The following is a 23,401-nucleotide window of genomic DNA, read 5'->3' on the forward strand; positions in this document are numbered from 1 at the left end:
CAGGTTGTTCAGACATGTGGGCTGATGCCGTCTGGACCGGTTGCTGAATCTGAGTCGAGGTTTGACAGCAAACTCTCCACTTTGTCAGGAGAAAAGGACACAGAGTCCAGGGACAGTTGGGTGCCACTGGGTAAGGTGGGCACAGAATGCGATGGGTTTGGGGCACAAGATTTAGAAGCAAACACGGAGTTTAGGCATTCAGCCTTTTCATGTGCAGTGTCAGCTGTGTGGCCATTTGAGGTAAAGGAAGGGATGGAGGGGTAACATACACCAGAAACAGACTTAACTAGATGCCCCGAGGATTTGGAGGAGGGAGACAGGTCTGAGATTTCAGACTTGAGATGAGAAATATGTTGTTTCCTGGCTCTCCTGAGGGTAGACACACATTTGTTCTGAGCTTTGTGGAAGGAAATGAGATTGCCTTCAGTCAGATTTGCCTTCAATGAAGCAAAGGAAAGTTTATTTAGGACAACTCCTTGCCATAAGCTTCAGTGTACCAAGGGTGGGAGGAAGGGTAGGACAACTGAAGATGGGATGGAATGAATCTATGCATAAGGGAGAGCAGGTTTTTGTGGAAGTATTCGAAGGCTGAGTTAATATCAGGGGAGGTAGATGTCGGAGACCAGTCCTGAAGTTTGATGGCCCCTTGCAGTCCTTGCCAGTTTGCTTAAATGCACTGCCAGACCCGTCGGCATAGAGGCTGTTCTCTGAGAAAGGTCAGAGAGATGTTGACCTTCATAAGCGCATAATCAGATGAGGAAATTGGGGCAGAGGTTGAGCAAGATACATTGGTGGGAAAGTTTGTCATCACCCAATCCAGGAGGGAAGATTTGCCCTTGGTACAAATCTGGGTGAGAAAGTTCACAGAATGAGTCAGACCCATGGATCACAGAAGTCCTTGAAGAAGTGCCATGTCTGGTGAGAGAGGTACCAACACCCAGCCAATCAGCATGGTGACATTTGAAGTCACCACATATGAGGACGAGAGAGTTGGGATGAGTGATTAAAAGTTGGTCCATGTCATCTTGGAGAGATATGTAGATGGAATCATCACTGTTCAGAGGACGGTACAACACAGAAAACATGAGGTGGGAGCAGAGGGACATTCATAGCCAGAGGTACTCCTAGGGTTTGGGAGATGTAAGAGCAGTAGATGGAGTTTTTGATGTGAAATGCGACTGTGACGCTAAGACCAGGTTCGGTTTGATCAAACCAGACCAGGTTTGGTTTTATAGCCAGGGAGAGACATAAAGGAGTCAGGGATGTCCTGTGTGAAGAAGGATTCAGTTAAGTAGATGATGTCCAGTTTGTGGGCAGCAGCCTGGACTGCGAGATCTATCAGGTTGGAATGGAGGCACCGGATATTTGAGGTCGACCCATTTAGGGACAGGGGGATATAAGCCTCTGATAGTAGATAGGTGATGTGGAAAGGAGCAAGGAGAGGGTGCGGAGCGAATGAAGCCGGGAGGTGTGGGGTGGGGGCAAAGCCGTGAGGAGGTGCAGTCGTGAAACTGGGAGATGGACGAGTAGGGTGGGGGGAAGCTGAGAGGGGGCAGGATGAGAGGAAGCAGAAAGGGGGGGGGGATGTTACTGACATGGAGGGTTTGACACCATGAATGGAGGTGAAGTGGAAATTTTTTGTCTTGTGCACACAGCCTTTGTAAATTTGAGGCCTCAGGATTCCCAGACTGGATAACCTGCGACAGACTTACTGGGTGAGGTGGTGGTGAGAATATTTTTAGTTGGTGTGAAAATTTGGCTGTAAAGTGAAAGAGGAGGTTAGATGAACTTAGTGTTTCGGAGTGAAGAGGTTTTGGAAAATTTATTTCAATATAAAAGAGAAAAGGAAGATATTGAAGAAGAAGAAGAATGAATGAATGGGTTGTTTCTGATGGAGTAACAAGTGGAGTTAGAAACTTTAAGATACATTCTGGAAACATTAAAAAAAAAATTATTTGATGTTGTGAAGGTTTTATGGAAGAGAAATGTTTCATTGAGTTTGTGGATATTTCAAAGATGGGATAGGAAAATAAAAGTGGAGTTTCAATTTATATTTTTTTCTTACCGTTGTTGTTGTTGTTGTTTATTGTGGGTTTTTGTGGGTTTTTTTTTTCCTCAAGAGTTTATTCTTGTTTCTTTTCAGGGTAAAGAAGGAGATATATTTGGTTTTAATTGTTGAAAGTGAAGGGGAAAAGGATTGAGCAAAGGGTTCAGTAGTAACAGTCAATGAAGTAAATGGAGCTTAAACAAGGTAGGAAATGGGGGGGGGGTGGGGGGAGGGAGTGGCTCACCAAACACAGGTAATCCTGACTGAACTCGAGAGACAAACCAAACGATTCAAGACAGCAGGACACAGCTTTTGGGACAGAAAAATGGATGAAAGAACACAACGAAAATGGTCGGAGGAACTTCGAAGAATTGGTAGGAGAGAGTGCTGATCAGGTGTCCGTTTCAACAGATTCCCCATAAATTTTATTGCAACACTTGAGGATGACATCCTCTCACCCTCTCACCCTCTCACCCTCTCACCCTCTCACCTTCTCATCCTCTCACCTTCTCACCTTCTCACCTTCTCACCTTCTCACCCTCTCACCCTCTCACCCTCTCACCTTCTCACCTTCTCACCCTCTCACCCTCTCACCCTCTCACCCTCTCACCCTCACCCTCACCCTCTCACCCTCTCAACCTCGCAACCTCGCATCCTCGCATCCTCTCACCCTCTCACCCTCTCACCCTCTCACCCTCTCACCCTCTCACCCTCTCACCCTCGCATCCTCTCAACCTCTCACCCTCTCACCCTCTCACCCTCTCACCCTCTCACCCTCTCACCCTCTCACCCTCTCACCCTCGCATCCTCTCACCCTCTCACCCTCTCACCCTCTCACCCTCGCACCGTCTCACCCTCTCACCCTCTCACCCTCTCATCCTCTCACCCTCTCACCCTCTCACCCTCTCACCCTCTCACCCTCTCATCCTCTCAGCCTCTCATCCTCTCACCCTCTCACCCTCTCACCCTCTCACCCTCGCATCCTCTCATCCTCTCCCCCTCTCTCCCTCCCTCCCTCTCTCCCTCTCTCCCTCCCTTCCCTCCCTCTCCCTCTCTCTCCCTCCCCTCTCTCTCCCTCCCTCTCTCTCTCCCTCCCTCTCTCTCCCTCCCCTCTCTCTCCCTCCCTCTCCTCCCTCTCTCCCTCCTCCCTCCCGTCACTCGTCCTTCCCCCTTCCTCCCCTCCCTCTCTCCCTCCTCCCTCCCGTCACTCCTCCTTCCCCCTTCCTCCCCTCCCTCTCTCCCTTCTCCCTCTTCCCCTCTCTGCCCCCCTTTTTCTCCCCCCTCCCTCCCTCTCTCCCTCCCTCCTCCTCCCTGCCCCTCCGTCCCCTCTCTCCCTCCGACTCCCTCCACCTCCCTCCCTCCCCCTTCCTCCTCCCTCCCCTCCCTCCCTTCCCCTTCCTCCTCCCTCCCTCCCCCTTCCTCCTCCCTCCCCTCCCTCCCTTCCCCTTCCTCCTCCCTCCCTCCCCTTCCTCCTCCCTCCCTCCCCCTTCCTCCTCCCTCCATTCCTCCTCGCTCCCTCCCTCCCTTTCTCCCCTCCCTCCCTTTCTCCCCTCCCTCCTCCCTCCCTCTCCCTCCCTCTCTCCCGTCTCTCTCTCTCCCGTCTCTCTCTCCCGTCTCTCTCTCCCGTCTCTCTCCCCGTCTCTCTCCCCGTCTCTCTCCCCCGTCTCTCTCCCCCGTCTCTCTCCCGTCTCTCTCTCCCGTCTCTCTCTCCCGTCTCTCTCTCCCGTCTCTCTCTCCCGTCTCTCTCTCCCGTCTCTCTCTCCCGTCTCTCTCTCCCGTCTCTCTCTCCCGTCTCTCTCTCCCGTCTCTCTCTCCCGTCTCTCTCTCCCGTCTCTCTCTCCCGTCTCTCTCTCCCGTCTCTCTCTCTCTCTCTCTCTCTCTCTCTCTCTCTCTCTCTCTCTCTCTCTCTCTCTCTCTCTCTCTCTCTCTCTCTCTCTCTCTCTCTCTCTCTCTCTCTCTCTCTCTCTCTCCCTCTCTCCCTCTCTCCCTCTCTCCCTCTCTCCCTCTCTCCCTCTCTCCCTCTCTCCCTCTCTCCCTCTCTCCCTCTCTCCCTCTCTCCCTCTCTCCCTCTCTCCCTCTCTCCCTCTCTCCCTCTCTCCCTCTCTCCCTCTCTCCCTCTCTCCCTCTCTCTCTCTCTCTCTCTCTCTCTCCCTCCCGTCTCTCCCTCTCTCTCTCTCTCCCTCCCGTCTCTCTCTCTCTCTCTCTCTCTCTCTCTCTCTCTCTCTCTCTCTCTCTCTCTCTCTCTCTCCCTCCCTCTCTTCCCCGTCTCTCTCTCTCCCTCCCTCTCTTCCCCGTCTCTCTCTCTTCCCCGTCTCTCTCTCTTCCCCGTCTCTCTCTCTTCCCCGTCTCTCTCTCTCTTCCCCGTCTCTCTCTCTCTTCCCCGTCTCTCTCTCTCTTCCCCGTCTCTCTCTCTCTTCCCCGTCTCTCTCTCTTCCCCGTCTCTCTCTCTCTCCTCCCTCTCTCCCTCCTCCCCTCTCTCCCTCCTCCCCTCTCTCCCCCTCTCTCCCCCTCTTTTTGGGGGCGGTACCCACACTGGGTTTGCTTTTATATCTGCAAAACCTCAAAAAATTATTAGAATTAAACACCACGTTCAGTGCTTTGTTTATTACTTGAAAATCAATATAACCGCATAAAAAATAATTCTGATTCCGTGGAACTTTTAAGGAAAAACTTTTGACAATCTTCTTCTCTGAAACCGCTGAATGGGAAAATTGAAACATGATATGGGTCATTAACTCCCCATGGGGAATGGAATAATGGTCGACAACGATGACTTCATCGGTGAAGTGGTGCGGAAGCCATAATTGAACGAATCAAAATCCTTGTCCGAAAAATTTGAAACTTTATATATGTGATTTGCTGTCCAATTTGAGTTCAGTTTTAAATATATGACGTGATCGATTGATGACGTGATTAAAATTATGACGTGACAGTCTGGCAGTCATATATTAGAAAGAATTTTTTCTTCTCCAGACCGCTTAACAGATCGATACAAAACTTCATATATAGCCTCTGATTGACTACCCATGGGGAATATAGTTTTAAAATTAAAACATCATCAGTCATGTGGTTTGGCAGCCATGTTGGATCAGAGCTGAAACCTTTAAAAATCACCCCCTCTCAAACCGCTCAACCAATTGATTTGAAACTTTAAGTATGTTTGTTATTGACTACCACACACACACACACACACACACACACACAAGCATTTAAAGGCCATTTTCCCCGCTAAAGCGGGGGTTAGCCTTGCTGGCCCCATGACAATCTTCTCCACTTTACCCTGTTTGCTGCATCTCCCCTTCTTAATCCCCTTGCCCACATTTCCTCTTCCACCACATTTAGCCAAGTTTTTCTCGGTCTTCCCCGTCCTCTACTTCCGACTACACTCATTTCCAACACTCCTCTCACCCAGTCACTTTCATCCTTGCTCAACACATGACCCAACCATCTCAACCTGTTTCTCTTCACAACCTCCATCACAGACTCTATTCCCATCATCTTCCACAAGTCATCATTTGTCTTCCTCTCTCTCAACGATACTCCTCACATCCACCGAACCATTCGCATTTCCACCCTTTCCAGCCTTTGTTGCTGCTCCATGTTCAGTACCCATGTCTCACTCCCATAAATCATCGTACTCCTCACACATGAAGCATACACCTTTCCCTTCAGCTTCAACGACACTCCCCTCTTCGTCAGAACGCCACTCAGTTCCCGAAACTTCTTCCATGCACATCTCACTCTAGCAACCGTTGAAGAGTCTGATCCACCTTCTCCATTCAGCATGTCTCCGAGATAGCAAAATGTTTTCACCCCTTCCAGCTTCACACCATCTCCAAGATCCAACTCAACAATTCCTTCATCTGCTGCTCCCTCGATGCACACCTTACACTTGAATGCAGCTGCCACACTGGTTAATGACCCTCTCACCCCACTACATTTTCGATGAACCCATTCAGCACACATTGTACACTGAATGGAGTTTACTCCGACACCCTTCCTGCACACAGCACACGGCCACTTCCCAGTCCTTTCCACCTCACCACATGCTTTACCACTTGCCATCACCTTCGTCTTTCCGATATTCACCTTCAAACCTTTTGCCTCCATACATTCCTTCCACTTGTTCATCTTCTCCTTCAGTCCATCCATACTCTGCAATCAACACCAGATCATCTGCATACAGCAGCTCCCACGGTAAACCCTCCTTTACCCTCTGAGCCAGCACCTCCATCACAACTACAAATAGAAGTGGACTTAGTACCGACCCCTGGTGCACTCCCACCCTCACCTCAAACTCACCACTGTTCCCATCCTTCGTCCTTACAGCTGAGCGTCCTGGCAAATCGTCCTACATGGCCATCACTACTCTGATCAACCATTCCTCCACTCCTAACTTCCTCAATGCCCATGCCATTACTTTGCGTGGGACCCTATCAAATGCTTTCTCCAGATCAACAAACCCAAAAAACAACTTCTTCCTCTTCTCCATGTACTTCTCCTGCAATTGCCTTACAATAAAAATTGCATCTGTCACTCCTCTTCCTGGCATAAATCCAAACTGCATTTCGTCAATCTTTACCTTCTTCCTTATCCTCTTCTCCAACACCCTTTCCAATACCTTCATTCCATGCTCCAATAACTTTATTGCTCTATAGGAGCCACAGTCCAGAGGGTCACCTTTCCCCTTGTACAGAGGGACGAGGGTACTCGGTTCCCAATCCACTGGAATGCGGCCTTCTTTCACCACCAGATTACAGATCTCTGTCATTCTCTTCACACCCCAACTTCCCGCTGCCTTCAACATATCTCCCACAACTCCCGTTGGCCCTCCTGCTTTTCTACTCTTCATTGCTCTTATAGCTTCCTCAACTTCCTTCTCAGTTATCTTCTCTGCTGGTCCTAAAACCGGGTTACTCTCGATGTTTCTATCCCATTCATTTTCTACATTCAACAGCCTTTCCATATATCTCTTCCATCTTCCTTTAATTCCATCTGAGTCCACAACGATTTGTCCCACTTCATCCTTCAAGCAACTCACCCCCGTCACATCAAATCTCTCTCTCGCTATCTGCTTTGCAATCCTGAATATCGCTCTCTTACACTCCTCCGAATCCAAGCGTTCTCCGAACATTTTCCTATGGGCCTCCTGCGCCTTTGCAACCTCTTTCTTTACAGCCTTCTTGGCTTCCTTATAACTTTCATGTGCAGCCTTTTCTTCCACCGTATCCTTTGCCTTTTGCCATTCCTTGAACTTCTTCCTCTTCTCTTCAATCATCTTTCCAACTTCATCATCCCACCACCATGTTTCCGAGTGCCTCGGTGGTCCTTTTGTCCATCCACATACCTCACCAACGGCTCCCAATAGACTATCTTTCATTGACATCCAACCAATTTCAAGCTCAACCACATCATCTTCAACCATACTCAGCCTCTCTCTTAATGCTTCCTTCACTGTTGCCTCTTTCAACCTCCACACCTTCATCCTCGGTTGGTACTTCACCCGCCAAATTCTCCGCGCACCTTTCACCCTTATATCGCAGACAACCAGGTGGTGCTGCGAGACAGTCTCCTCCCCTGGGATCACCTTTGTGTCCCGGAGGTTTCCCCTATCTCGCCGACGCACCATCAGGTAGTCAATGGTTGTCGTCAACCCACCTGACGTGTATGTAATAAGCTTATTATTCGCTTTCTGGAATTGAGTATTACAGAGCAACAAATCAGCTCCATCAGCAAACTCCAAGATCCTTTCACCTTCTCCATTTCTCACACCATATCCATTGACTACCCATGGGGATAAAAGTTTGATAACTAAAACGTCATTGGTCATGTGGTCTGGCAGCCATGTTGGATTTAGTGAAAACCTGAAAAAATATTCCTTCTCTTGAACCCCTTTATCGATCGATGTGAAACTACAAATATCTGATCGACTCACCACGAGGAGTAATGTTTGATTAGTATGACATCATATTTCAATGGTGTGAGCAGCCATATTGGATAGAAAAAAAACAAGGTCGTATGTCACATGGTTTGATATTCAAATTGGATGAAAGCTAAAACCGATAAAATTATTCTCTGAACACTTCACACTGACCAATGTGGGGAGGCTTGGGCCCCAGCATACCTGTAACTGCTCGCAGTTACATAAGTGCACACCTAGTTGTTATTGCCTCTGCCACCGAAGGTGGATGGAGGTAATGTTTTCACTTCTGTCTGTCTGTCTGTTTGTCTGTCTGTCTGTGAACAGGATATCTCAAAATGTTGTGGATGGATTCTGATGAAATGTCGTGGAGATGTAGGGTGTGTGACAAGGACGAAATGATTACATTTTGGTGAAGATCTGAAGATTACAATATTTTAGGTGATTCTTCACCATTGAGAGATGGGGCCAAAAAGTATATACTGTATAGCATGATATCTTAAAACGTTATGGACAGATTCAGACGTAACTTGGTGTACAGTTTGGGTTTGACAAGGCCAAATTGATTTGTTTGCAATGAAGATCTGGATCCGGATACCAGAAATTTTTAATTTTCTTAGTGATTCTTCACCATTGAGAGATGGGGCAAAAACGATATTAGAGCATGATATCTCAAAAAGTTGTTGACGAGTTATGACAAAACCAGGTGGATGAGTTGGTTCAGTGATGAGAACAAACCGATTAGATTTTGGTTCAGGTCTGGATCTACATTCGGCCTATCTGTGGAATACAAAATGTGAACTGTTCAGCCTGGCGGAGGTATGCGCACTACCGAGTGCTGTTGTAGTTACTCCTGCTTATATTATTAACCTGCTTTCCTTCTTTAGTTTAATTTGAAGCAGCTACCAAAATGAAACAAATTACATCAATACGCCTTTCCTGCAAAGCCGGACAAATTATGCCAGCAAATACAACAGATGTGCATGGTGAATTTAATACTTTTGCTCATGATAAGATGATGATAAATATCACCATTTTGTTTGCTATGTCTACCCTGATGAACCCCCCACTAGGGTGCTTGTGATTGCGCCGGCTGCAACCTCTTCGTACGATGACCTCGCAGTTGCAATTTTAATGGTGGATCAGAAAAAAATCACCGAAGTACATGTTCTTTTGGTGAACCCACACACTGGCGCTACTCTGGATGAGAAAAAAGTGAAATTGCAATGGGATAACAAATTCATTGCCTTCACTAAGCTTCAGGTAAGTAGTTTGTTTCAGCAATTTATAGTAATTTTGTGGCAAAACTTATAAGGTTATACAGTAATTGGTTGAATTAATATAAATGTGAGAATCATACACGTGGGTTTGTGAAGTTAATGAGACATAATGTGCCATACCCAATAAACTGGGTTTGAAGTTTCTTGTTTTGGCATGCTTTAAACTTAAAGGCATGACGTGAAGCAACTTGATCTGCAAGATATCCTTCATTCAACAGCATACTTCTTTCTTCTCTTCTTCCAGTTTGAAGTTCATGGAAGAGAAAGGTGATGGAAGGTATTAACTGACGCTAAGACAGTAGGTTGATTTATGAGCACAATAAACAAGAGAATGACCATACAGTATAAGAAGAGAGAGAGAGAGAGAGAGAGAGAGAGAGAGAAAGAGAGAGAGAGAGAGAGAGAGAGATAGAGATAGAGATAGAGATAGAGATAGAGATAGGGATAGAGGGATAGAGGGATAGAGGGATAGAGGGATAGAGGGATAGAGGGATAGAGGGATAGAGGGATAGAGGGATAGAGAGAGAGAGAGAGAGAGAGAGAGAGAGAGAGAGAGAGAGAGAGAGAGGAAGAGGAAGAGGAAGAGGAAGAGGAAGAGGAAGAGGAAGAGGAAGAGGAAGAGGAAGAGGAAGAAGAAGAAGAAGAAACACTACAACCTACAAGTACGAGGGTAGGGTTAGACAGGATCACTTGAGATGAAAAAAGTGTGGGTAAGGAGGGGGATGATGTGAGATGGTGGTGCACTGCCTGCTTTATGCTCTGGAGGGAATAGTGTGATAGCACAGCCTCTTGAAGGCTATTCCACATCAGAACAAAATAGTTGAGGTTTGCTGTCAGTCGGGATTTTGAAGGTTCAGTCAGGAGATGGTTATTCGAGGTGCATTCTGGAATTCCCGAGGAGGGTCAGAGGACTGGGAAAGCAGAAGGACTTATACGAGAGGAGAGGCAGGAAAAAAAAACAGAGTGGCCACAGACTTGTCTGTGATGTGAAAGCAACAGACCTTGTGCTTCGGCCTCAACACAGAAGATTTGAATACTGTTAAGAGTTCTATATTTCACAGAAGCCAGGAGAGATGGCTGTGATGCTGGGCCCCCAGATTATAGGAGAGAGGAGTACCCAATTGAGCTCTGGATCCAAGCCTTATAGATTGTGAGTAGTTTTCATTTTTCAAGGAAAGACTTGGAATGCCAGAAGATATCCAGCTTGTAGCTGGTTTTGGAGGACAGCTTTATTATGTGGGTGATCCAGGAAATGTCATGGTTGATGGTGAGGCCTGGAAGTTGAAGAGAGTAACCACTTCCAGTGGCTGACAATGGGAAATAGACAAGTTGGATTCATTTGACGATCCTTCTGGTGCAACAGGGTGATATTATGGATTTTACTGAATTGAAGGACATGTTCCATTTTTCATACGAGCATCCACTCATTCCAGAACAGAAGAAAGTGATGCAGCTGCTGTCTACCTATCAGTGGGATGTTATACTATTGTTACAGGCCGGGTGTCGGCCGCCAACCGACCGCTCTGAACGGAACCGCAAGTCGAGTCGGCCTGACCGATCGCCCGGAATATAGATCGCCACCCGGATAACTCCGAGTGACGGGTCCTTGTACAAGAACCGAAATACGCCAATCGGCAAATCACGTGGGGTAGGGTCGATTGCCAATCTTCAATGTACCTAAATACCCACGTGATCCAACAACCGAGGTATTCCACCCTCAACGGAACTCGTACGGAACAAACCGCCGAGGCGAGCTTGTTCATGCGCGATTCCGAGCGGCGTAATCGCCAAGAACCGTCGGTCCAAATGTCCCCCTATTACGGCAAACCAATGGCTTTCTTACTCCCAACACACGAAATGTTCAGTCAATGAGGGAATGGATGCAACGAGCAGGTTTACATTCACACAAGGACATTTATTATAATAAAACACGTATGCAATTAAATAAGGCAAAACACGTATGCAATTATACAAGCAACAAAAGCACGACAAAAGAACTACAACCTTCTACTTATTATGTACAGTCATTCACACTTAACAGCAGTTCCTACATATTAGACGGGCCTACGGACACACACACACACACACACACACACACACACACACACACACACACACACACACACACACACACACACACACACACACACACACACACACACACACGAAACGGTGGCTGAGGCCTTTAATCACGAGCTCCAGCTCGGAGGACAGGTTAGCTGAAACTCAGAGCTTGACTCAAACCTTTCCACCTCGTGTGGTCTTCAACTTGTCCGGACCCAGGCTCCAGCGAGAGCGAGCTGGATCCAATCGCTGCGATCCTTCCCGAGCTCCCGCGAATCCTCCCGCGCTTCTCAACATGTGCCGGTGAGACGAGGTGCCGATCCTTCCTGTCGATTGTCGCTTCCCCGAGGAACCAACTCCAAGAAGAGGCCGATGCATCGCACCAAGCCGGGAAACAAAATGGAGAACGAAAAGTTCCATGAACCAAGAAGAAGAGGAAGAAGCCTCCACTCGCAGCTCGAGCCGAACAACCGGCTCAAGTTCCTTCCAAAACAAAGCAGCAGCCGAAGCTCACTGAGCCAGCCGAAGAAAAAAGCTTCCGAAGGCCTCAAGCCAAGCAAGCCAAGCAGGACCCGATGGCCTGCTGAACGACTGCTCTCTCTGAAGCAAAAAGCTTACTCCTCCCACGGGACTCAGCACACGAACTCTGCACACGGGACTCAGAACGGGACTCTTCACGAACTCTGCCACGGGACTCCCACGAACTCAGCCCACGAACTCAGCCCTACCACGGGACTCCCACGAACTCAGCCCACGAACTCAGCCCTACCACGGGACTCCCACAAACTCAGCCCTACCACTGGACTCCCACACGAACAAAGAAAGGATCTCCCCTTTATCCTTCCCACCCCCTCCCCCGCACCCGGCGTGACTCATGCCCTCGTGATCCACCCCCCGCTCAACCACGGGTGGGAAGGAGTTGTTGACGACATGGGATGGCAGGGTTCTTCTTCCTCTTCGCAGAAGAGGGGGAGGGACGTCTCCATTGTTCGCTCCCTAACTATTAAATCGATCTGCAGCGCATCTAATCGATTTCAAAACGTTTAAACAATGGAAGGTGAGCTATCTTGGGAACATGCACTTATCGACATAGCTGTCTAAGGGAACCTGTATGTTGTGTGCAATTGAATTCCAAATTCGTAACACTATACAACACAGTGTGGATTCGTTAGCAAAGCATCGGAGAGGTCCTTTCTGCAGATGAGCAACAAGATTGGGACCCATTACACTGCCTTGGGGCACCCTCGCATCCTTCATGGGAAGGAGAGAAGGTTCAAGCCTGGTGTTGGCTTGGTGGTTAGAGTGGCTGGCTTGGGATCTTAGGGTCCGAAGTTCTAGCCCCTGTCACCCTGTGAATTAACACCAGGTGGGGTTGACTCAGCTTGTCATCCTTCCGAGGTTGGCGAAATAAGTACCAGTGTACTGGTAATAGGGGCATTGCATCAGCGGCACAGCCGCACCCTCAGCCGATGATGCAACCCGCAGCCTTGTGCTGCATATGAAGGAGGAGGAGGAGGAGGGGGAGAAGGAGAATGTTCCATTGATCGAAAGACATTGACTGCGTCAGTGGAACAAGTCACAATCCAGGAATGAAGGCAGCCTTCTTTGCCAGTGGAGAGTGAGGAATGGAGTTCTTGAAAAAGACAGCAACACCATCTCTGGAAAAGGGGAGGGGCCTGTGAAAACTAAAGAGAGAATATCCAGGGAAGCCACAGAGGAGTCAAGCCTGGTGTTGGCTTAATGGTTAAAGGAGGCTGGCTTAAGATCTTCGGGTCATGGGTTTGAGCCCCTACGTGGCCGTTACGTAACACCAAGTGGGTTGACTCAGCCTGACATCCTTCTGAGGTTAGCAAAATGAGTACCAGCTGACTGGAAATAGGGCTCACTGCATCAGCAGCACAGCCGAGCTCCCGACACTGATGCAACGAGCAGCTACAGGTTACATACGAAATAATAATACAGAAGAGTCGGAGATGTCAGGTGAGATGGACAGACAGAAACGTGTTAACATGAGACAGCATTTTCTGCAGACTCAGTTCCTTTTGTGGTTCACCAATTCTGTTCAACAAATGTTAAACAAAAATTCTGTGAAATGACAATTTATCCATTCTGAGAACTTCCCTCAAATTTTGTGTAAATTGGCAGATATTAGGAATGGTGAATTGTGCCAAGTCGTACAACTTATCATATGAAGGCTTATTAACATTGTTATTGGGGCTGTTAGGATGGTCTCGAGGAATGCACACTCGCCTCCAAGCTGTCTAATCTGGGTTCAAATCTTGGCCCAGCTATAAACTGTTGTCTCAATGATTTACGTGCAGGTGAGGTGTCAATGTGCGTGCTGTCCCTCGGATGGATGTTAAACTTGGAGTCCCATCTGCCAGCATTCGTTGGTGAATGCTAAAAATCCCATGGTATCCTTTGTGGAGTCGGCAAGCTAATGCTGGCAAGCTGGCCAAATTCCAAATTCCTACCCTAAACTAATTGGAACGTCATGCCTGGCCTGCCAATTGATGAAAGACTTGAGCCAAACTCCCCCCTGGCCAACCCCGCAATAATGTGGGAATAATTGTGGCCATTAAGAAGTTGGCTGATGAAGGTGATGTTAGTTAATTTCCAAGTAGATGGAAGGTGTCCTCAGGCAAATGATAGGGTGAATAAGGTGGAATGTTTATGAAGTACAACATGTGGGTACAAATTCCAAGTGACATATATATTTGAAAGTATCTTTGCTCACAGAGCATCAGCATGGTTTAATGCAAATGCTTAGTTTCAGTTGTATCCAACCCTTTATAGCTTTCAGACGTACAATACCATTGAGGACAACTAACAAGGTTTTCATACATCATTTACTCAATAAAACAGCACCTTCAGTTTATTGCATTTCCCATTTCTGTTTGTTTCATCCTGCCAGATAAACACCTTTTGTAGCTTTGAGGACTAACTGACTGACTGTATCTAACTAAATACACATATACACACACGCATACCCTGTTGTACAATATCAGGTTACACCAAAAGAGGTGGAGAAATGGAAGGAGGACTTTGTACGTTTGATGGTGAAGTGGGATGGCGGTCAACACATGGAGATTGATATCCCTCTGACATCCCGACGGGGTCTTGTATTTGCACAAACAGATCAGCCAATCTACACGCCGAACAATGATGGTAATGTTTTTAAAGCTTGTTCTTTTTTCAGTCCTTTACAAGCAGGATGTACGTTGCAGAAAAAGACAGCAGGTTTTTTTGCATACAATGTGGAGGCTCGTATAAGAACTAACACACAGAATGTACAACAAGGGGAGCAGAAGACACGGTTGGTAGGAGAGGGAAGCACAAAACAGTGGGGAGGGGAAAAAAAAACAGGATTCTCGTGGGAGAATCGACTCTACTACCCGCAGCCTCATCACAGGCTGTTTTTGGTTCACGAGTCAGTAAGTGACCACTATATTCGTTATGGGTGTGTCTGTCTGTCTGTCTGTCTGTCTGTCTGTCTGTCTGTCTGTCTGTCTGTCCCGAGCATAGCTCCGTGGGTTTTGATGCGATCCTGATAAAATTTGGGTGGGATGTTTATATCATGATCTGGTTGTGTTTACCTGAGAATGGGCGTGCTGCACCCATTATGGGTGGAGCCATGCCCAAAAAACATGTGTTTTTGGGGGGAAGCTGATTTCAAGTTACATTTTCTCCGAGGGGGTTTGTCGAATCTGGCAGGGGTTTTCGGTATTTGGTTAGCCCAATAGCACCTGCATAGCCCCACAGAGCTCGATTTTTCATTTTCATCCCAAGGTCAAGGTCACAAGGTCATGAACTTAGAAAATGTTAAAAAAAAATCAATGAATTGGGCATCAAGCTCCTAGGGTTTTCAACTGTTTCGATTGAAAGTTGTTATGCAAATAGTGCTCTTCGAGTACTACAACTTTCATCATTTACATTTTTCCCGCTTCCCGCCATTTTGCCCGTGGCGTCCCCTCGAAGGTCAAAAAATAAAAAAGGTGAACCGTGTACATTGCTCGTGAACCATCGCCGTCTCCAGACTTGTAATTGAAGATCAATGTAATTCATGGAAGAGAGGAAGAAAAATCCTTTTGATTCGGCCATTCGTGAAGCACATTGCTCCGGTGCGACGGATCTGCGATAGCAGACCTATTAAGCATTGGTTAAAACAAAGGTAGTGGTGTGCGACCAGAAACTGTTGCAGTTATTTTTGATAAGCAGTGGAACTCATTGAATACAATCTGTTTTATTTCCACAAAGCAAGCCTGGTGTTGGCTTAGTGGTTAGGGTGGCGGCTTGGGATCCCAGGGTCCTGAGTTCAAGCCCCGTTGGCTGCTGAATTAACACCAGGGGGTTGACTCAGCCTGTCATCCATCTGAGGTTGGCGAAGTGAGTACCAGTGTACTGGTCCCGGTGTATGCCCCGGTTAGAATAGGTGTACCATATCCCTGTGTGTCGTAAGAGGCAACCAGGGTTGGCGTCAGGAAGGGCATCCGGCCATAAAACATTGCCTCAAGAAAAAGCCTAACCCCTGCACAGCAGGGAAAAATGGCTGTAAAAACAGTCATTTTTATTTCCACAAAGATATAAGAATATGAAAGTCGAGGGAAGTAACATTTCCAACTCCACATTAAATCTTTCAAATACTCGGTCGCTATTTCTCATATTTTCTGCAATGATATCAGAAATATTTTGGGCGTGTTAAGAAGATAAAGATTTCTTCGAGCTCATTGTTGGAAGCATAACTTGACATGATGAGACTCTTATAGTTTCAGTACATACTTTTATCACAGTTATTTATCATGATTTTCTTGCCTGCAGTGAATATCCGGTTGTTTCCCGTGACCCGACAACTCAACCCCATTTTATCTTCGCTGGTAGTGGATATCATGGTGAGAGAAAATCGTTTTTGTTCAGAAACATCAAAGGAAATGCAATAATAATAATATAGCGAGATGCAATTTCAACCCTTTCTCCAAAAAGCCAATAATTGTAATTATGGCTTTTCAAAGTTGACTCAAAAGTGACTATCATTTGTGTAGAACCCAGATGGTGTTGTCGTGGACAGAATTGAGAAAAATGCTTTTGAAGTCGAGAAAGTGATGGAACTCAGGCCTTTTCATGTCCCAGCTATTACCAGGTATTATTTAACTACACTGAAAACAGTTACTTTTTAACAAAGTTTCTTACCTGACCGCTGTGCACATCTTAAGGCCCTGTCACACCTTGACGATTTAGCCAGTGTATGCCCGACGTATGCAAAATTTGGCTAAAACGCTGGCACACGTCGAATACGTTATGGGTAAGTTTGTAATCGTTAAGAGCACGCTGGCATACGTCGTACGCTGGCATAGGTCGTAGTACGCTGGCATACGTCTTTGTATGCTGTTTTACGTTGTCGTACGCCGAGGTGTAAGACAAATTTTCCATGCTTGAAATTTTTCGACGTATGCCAGCGTATGACTCGCACGTTCCACATAATGCTGGCCATAAGTTGTAGGCACGTTAGCGATCGTTGACACACGTCGACACACGTTACTTGTACGTTACTCATAAGTCGAAACACGTCAATGTAATGGTTAGTTCAGTGTTCCAGACTCCCTGTTTTTTTTGGTTTTTTTTGGTTTTTTTTCTTCGGTATGACGGTGATGTTAACACTTCGATTTCTGGTGCGGTTATAATATAATATAATTAATAAGCTGCCGCTCAACGATTTAAATAATTTAAATCATGTGTAATGTACAAGTAACGTATGCCAAAGTGTGTCAACGATCGCGTAGCGTGCCTACAACTTATGCCAGCGTATGTGGAACATGTGTCACACGCCGAGTACGTCGAGAAATTTTCAACATGCTGAAAATTTCTCGACGTACTCGGCGTATGACGACATATGCCAGCGTACTACGACGTATGCCAGCGTACTACGACGTTATGCCAGCGTGCTATTAACGTATACAAAACTTACCCATAACTTATTCTACGTGTGCCAGCTTGGTTCGGCAAATTTTTCATACGTCGGCATACGCTGGCTAAAACGTCAAGGTGTGACAGCGGCTTCACACTTCGATGTCTAGTGCGGTTATGATTTGAATCGTCGAGCCGCAGCCTATGAATAGCCTACGCCACGTGATCGTCGGCGAAACGCTGCCGCGCGCTATGCATAAGTTAGACTATCGTTGGGCATAGGTTGTGAACGCCGACAACACGCTCAGCATTCGTTGGTATAAGTTATCCATATGTGATTAAAACGTTCTGTGTACGTTACTAATACGTTATGCATACGTCCATCACGTTATTATATGCCCTAAACTTAAAAAAAACATCAATAGTTCAGCTTACGCCAGCGTTTTACATACATTTTGAGACCTTGCCATACGCTGGCGAAAACGTCAAGGTGTGACAGGGCCTTTCTATGCATTTTATACCCGGTTTATATTTTGAACAACATAATACCACCTTTGATGCAGTAATATGGTCACACCTTATATTTACCAGCAAGACAACGTTCACGTTGCCGAACTGCATTTTTATAATACAAATTTGTTTTAGGACTTTTAAAAACCCAAGTCAAGAGCTCTGACTTATACACACAACATAATCACTCTGGGGCATTTTGGAATGCTGCCTATGGACAGACAGACTATCCTCCACTTTACTTTATCTGAAGGAATGGCTACACTTGATATCCATCAAACCTGGTACAAACTGTTGTTGAGAGTGAAACTCTACTAAAAATCAAATAAATTGTTGTGAGTGAAATTATATGCCTACACTTATTTACTTTCTCAACGCACGACTTTCAAAATGACGTAATCCATCTCAGATGTTCGACGTGCATGCTCAGAAGTTGGAGATGTACCTGTGTAAAAACATGCCACCTGCTTATGTGCATTGATAATATATCATGTTTATATACCTGGGATAATTCCAATTGCACTGGGCCATCAGCTGAGATCTGTGGCCTGAAGCCTATGCAGTTTCATTTATGAATCGTTCTTTTAAAGTCACAATACTAAATGGAGGTTTTTCTTTAATTAAAAGATTGACTTGCACTGCAACCTTTGTTCAAAGACATTCAGTATGGGCTACTATTATTAACAACGCTCACATAGTTTGTTCAACTTTGTGATAAACCTAATGTTGTGTCTTAACTCGCTGTTAAACAAACTGCAATTCCATGTTGTCTTTATATGTTTAAAATGTATCTCCTTTGGTATCGTGCTCTTCGTCTGGTTGAATGTTAAGCTTTGCCTGCGTGCTGAGGTTTTCAAATGCACCATGAGAAGCGGCCACTGAAAACGGGAGACAGACGAACGCACGGACAGACACCACAGTTCACATTATATAATAGACAATGAAGTTGTTATGCCAACAGTGAACTTTCGAAAAGGAACAAAATGAAAATGTGATAATTTAAAAATACGTTTTAATTGGGAAATGGTGCACAAATATACACATTGCTCGCTTACTTTTTTATGCAGGGTCTACAAAGGCTCTTAGAGGAGCTGCAACACACACACACACACACACACACACACACACACACACACACACACACACACACACACACACACACACACACACACACACACACACACACACACACACCTACACCTACACCTACACCTACACCTACACCTACACCTACATGAGACAACATTGGACTTGACTTCAGACAAACAGATGCCAACTTTAGGAGAAGTAACATAACTTCACAGGTTATTCTGTGTACCAGCGATACTATCTTTATGACATCGCTTTTCTCTCCATACTCAGTGAGGCAATTAAGGAGGAATTTGCTCCTCCCCGCAGTTGCTTGGTCACTCTCAGTTGAATGTGTTATTATCGATTTGCTATCCCCCTGTGGGGTTTGCCCATGCTCTTTCATTTAAAATCTGAGCATCAAGCGAGGAAGCAGCATGTACCATTTGTGAATGACTCAGCTTTGGAATGACCCAGCCAGGATCGGATTTGAACTGTTGACCTACCAGAATTGGAGCAGATGCTCTAACCATTTGCCACTGAGCTTGCTACAAACAGCAAAAATGACATCATGCATGAATGGTTTTTGTGTTTGTCATGCAGTCTTGGGGATTGGAAGATTGTATCTTGGATGAAAGACAAGCCACAGTTCAATTATACATCGGGGTTCAAGGTCGAGGAATATGGTAAGGACATAAGCAGTCACGTGCAACTTGTGGTTTTAACTTTACAAAATGTTAGTTTTTTTCTTCTTCTTTTAATTGTTGTTTTCTTTCCTTTTTGAGAGATGTATGTATCTGGGAAGTTGCAGATCCTTGAAGATATATGATCATTTCCAGGTATTTATTGGCTCTGCAGTGTGAAGTTGTTGTTTATCACATTGGTCTCGTCCATTAAATTGTGCCTCTTGACGAATAATGAGGAATCAGTTGAATAAATTGAGGATGTATTTTATGTCAGTTTCGGTCATCTCCTGAAATCGTTTCCAGCCAGAAAACTCATCCGGTAATAAGGACATGAAGACGCAGTTGGAATACAAGGTGTATCGGGGAGCTTCAGGCACCCTGAGTTAAATGTGTTGTTATCGATTGGATGAAAAGTATCAACTGTAAATCGATTGCTCAGTAAAGTATGGACAACATTAAATTTCCAAAAAAATGGGTGAAGCAATCTTAGCTTTGAAATTAGTTTATTGTCATTACTTAATTCATCACAAATGACGTCATCAGTGACATGACGTATGACAACACACACACACACACACACACACACACACACACACACACACACACACACACACACACACACACACACACACACACACACACACACACACACACACACACACACACACCAAAGCATTATGACCACATATAGCACTTAGGTCCAAAAATAAAAGGCAGTATTGCTAAATGAGGTGTAATTACCCAACAATGTTGGTCCAAACAATGCAGAAATCAAGAAAATGACCAAATACCAAGATTTCAAAAATTAATGAAAATATTGTGGATACTGAAGAGATCTGAAATTGTACCAGTGATAATTGGAGCAATGGGAATGATAAAGAAGAACCCTACAGAGATCTTTAAAAAAAATATCCCTGGGAATATTGCGACAAATTAACTGTAGTTGGAGGTTGTCCAGGGCTCAGCGTTGATCCTGAAAAGAGCCCTCGGAAGAAAACTTTGAGAACAAGAAAACTTCACAGCTTGGTCCATGAATCATGACCCCCTTCCCAAAGCGGAGGTGGATACTTCAAGACTTGGGAGAACATTGTTCCATCTTCTGAAACCCGCATATGGATACAATCATGCACACATACACCCCCCCCCATTCAGGAACAAACAAGCACACTTAGTCGACCCTGCAATTCAGATATGGAAAGAATCGTGAGAATCTCCTCTGGAAGCCCATTTATGTTCAGTAGACCAGCCAAGACCAGTAAATATGCTCCGCTTATTAATTTCAGGCATCATAATGTTGACTCATCCAGGCTTACTTTGCACTTCATCGGTCCATTTGTAAATTTGTAGAGGTCAGCAGTCTGTAAAGTTGTCAAGGTGAAGTGGTCTGAAGTTCTTAAGGTGGAAAAGGTCAAATTCTGAAAAGGTCTAAAAAAGTCCAAATTGTCTCAAGCAGTGCTTCCCAACCTTTTTCAATATGAGGACTACCTTGGTTGTCTATATTTTTTTTCCTGTGGAGCACTTACACCCTTTTTCACAACATTTTAATACTAAAAAAAAAAAGAGTGAATAAAAGTAATTAAGTGAAACCAGCAACATCTGTGGATTCATCAAGTTGAATGGCGAATATTTTACTTCAAAGACATTGAACAAGTTGCTCTTCTGTATCGAGTGACATGTCCTGAATGTAACGACAAACTATATTCTTTGAAATTAGCAAATACCACCCGTTGCTTTGCTGAGGGGGATACTAAAGGGAGAGGGAGAAAAAGAGGGAGAGAGAGAGAGAGAGAGAGGTGGGGGAAAGAGAGTGGGGAGAGAGAGGAGAGAGGAGAGAGGAGGGATGGGGAGTGAGGAGGGATGGAGGATTGAGGAGGAAGTGGGAGAAGGGAAGACAGTGTGAGGTGAGAGGAAGGAAAGGCAGATGTGCAGTGGAGCGTTGATTATCGCCCGGACGAATCCGGAGACGAGCACCGCCCAGCGCGTCCATACACGAACACCGCCCGGACGCATCCAGAGATGAGATAACATCATCCGGATGTGCCCAGAGCCAAGCTGGCTGGAGACAAACCCTGCCCGGAAATGTCTGGAGACAAACACCATCCAGCCGGATATTTTCAGAGATGGAGGGAGGGAGAGAGAGAGAGAGAGACTGATGAGTGAGAGAGGAAGAAAGAGAGACCGAAGAGTGAGAGAGGAAGAAAGAAAACGAAGAGTGGGTGTGGAAGAAAGAAAACGGAGAGTGAGAGAGGTGTGGGAGGAGGGTGCTTCACTGTATTGGGAGGGGGTAGAGCAAGGATGAGAGAGAGAGAGAGAGAGAGAGAGAGAGAGAGAGAGAGAGAGAGAGAGAGAGAGAGAGAGAGAGAGAGAGAGAGAGATAGAGAGAGAGAGAGAGATAGAGATAGAGATATATATGCTCTATGAACAACACACACACACACACACACACACACACACACACACACACACACACACACACACACACACACACACACACACACACACACACACACACACACACACACACACACACACACACACACACACACACACGCCCGGCTGATATCGGCAACAACCCGAAACACCATGAGAAGCTTTCAATGAAAAACAACACTGCATTTATACAGACATTTCAGGGATATGTTCACAAACATTGTTCTTTATAAATAGATGCATGTAATGGGTGGGGAAAAAAGTTTTGGCAGAAAATAGGTTAATACAGAAAACGGATCAGAAATCGGGTGTTATTTCACAACCACCCGCTCGGGGTGATGGAGCACGAATCACTCGCTCGGGCGGCGGAGAACGAACCAATCGCTCGGGGCGGCAGAGCACAAACCACTCGCTCGCGGCGGTGGAGCACGAATCACTCACTTGGGGTGGTGGAGCATGAACCAATCCCTCTTGGTTGACGTGGTGGGTAAAAACTTCCGCAGTGAGTAAAAGATTTGCTCAGAAGAACATAGCACAGTGCCGCTATTGACAGTAAGGCATTCGGCAAGTGGCTTAAGCACTCATGCAAGCACTCCAATTAAATGGTTGATTAGGAACGTTTGGCCAGGCTGTCGCTGCATATCATATAGGTTCCCATTAACTGTAAAGCCGGTCTTCACCGTGCACATAGCAGTTTACGAAATGTAATGAATTTGTTTAAATCATGACCTCATCCCCAAAAGAGTTGCTGTTTAATGTAGAACAACCCTGGAGACATCGCAAAGTTCAATCGCCCATGAAATCAACATTCTAGATAATCCGCCATCTTGTCTGCTCGTCTGTGCACACATCACGTGGTACATCGGTTCGGGGTCCGTGCAAACGTTGTTACTTTTATTTTAAAACGTCCTTTTTCAACAGATTTGCTTTGATTCACTGTAGAGCACCTCGAGAAACCTCCGAAAATGCAGACAGAGATCTGGCAGACGTTATGGATAGGCAGTCCCTCGGGGGACAGAGCGTGAGGTCAAGAAGTGAATGCATTCAATCATGTTGCTAAATGGAGCTGGTTAATTTTGGCACATTCCTAAATTTTTTGTTCACTCTATATAATTCTTCAAACGATAGAAAAAGATAAGTTTAATGATTTGGAAATTTCACATTTTCTTGCGTATCTATGGAGGAGGATAGAACATAGCCTTGCTTGCCTAAGGTAAATAGATTTATCGGCTTAGTTATAAGACTCGTTATTTCTTTAAATTATCAAATTACACAACGGATTCCGACACTAATTTAGTCCGGATGATATCCGATCCTCAAAACTGAAATAATATTTCGATTATACATTTTAATTATCACGTTGAGAGAAGATCTTTGAAAATCGTATCGTATAATGCATAATATTGCTCCAAGCTCCTAATTTGAAAACTACAGCACTTACAAAAGCGATGTATACAGCGATTCATAACTATGATGAACAGGCATTCGATAATGT

At 45.6% G+C, this 23,401-nt stretch overlaps 1 protein-coding gene across 1 annotated transcript in view; it reads left to right on the top strand.

Moving 5' to 3' along the window:
• LOC147019826 (complement C3) overlaps positions 1 to 23,401 on the top strand; it is a 271,920-nt gene that overhangs the window by 18,033 nt on the left and 230,486 nt on the right. The window contains exons 2-6 of the mRNA XM_085894593.1: positions 9,041 to 9,230; positions 14,320 to 14,479; positions 16,130 to 16,200; positions 16,351 to 16,448; positions 19,394 to 19,476. Coding sequence (XP_085750719.1) covers positions 9,041 to 9,230; positions 14,320 to 14,479; positions 16,130 to 16,200; positions 16,351 to 16,448; positions 19,394 to 19,476 — 602 coding nt within the window. The remainder of the gene's footprint in view (positions 1 to 9,040; positions 9,231 to 14,319; positions 14,480 to 16,129; positions 16,201 to 16,350; positions 16,449 to 19,393; positions 19,477 to 23,401) is intronic.

The sequence above is a fragment of the Eptatretus burgeri genome, chromosome 9 (genome assembly GCF_056783735.1).
Source record: "Eptatretus burgeri isolate ZD-2024b chromosome 9, Ebu_testis_v1, whole genome shotgun sequence".
Classification (NCBI taxonomy): Eukaryota; Metazoa; Chordata; class Myxini; order Myxiniformes; family Myxinidae; genus Eptatretus; species Eptatretus burgeri.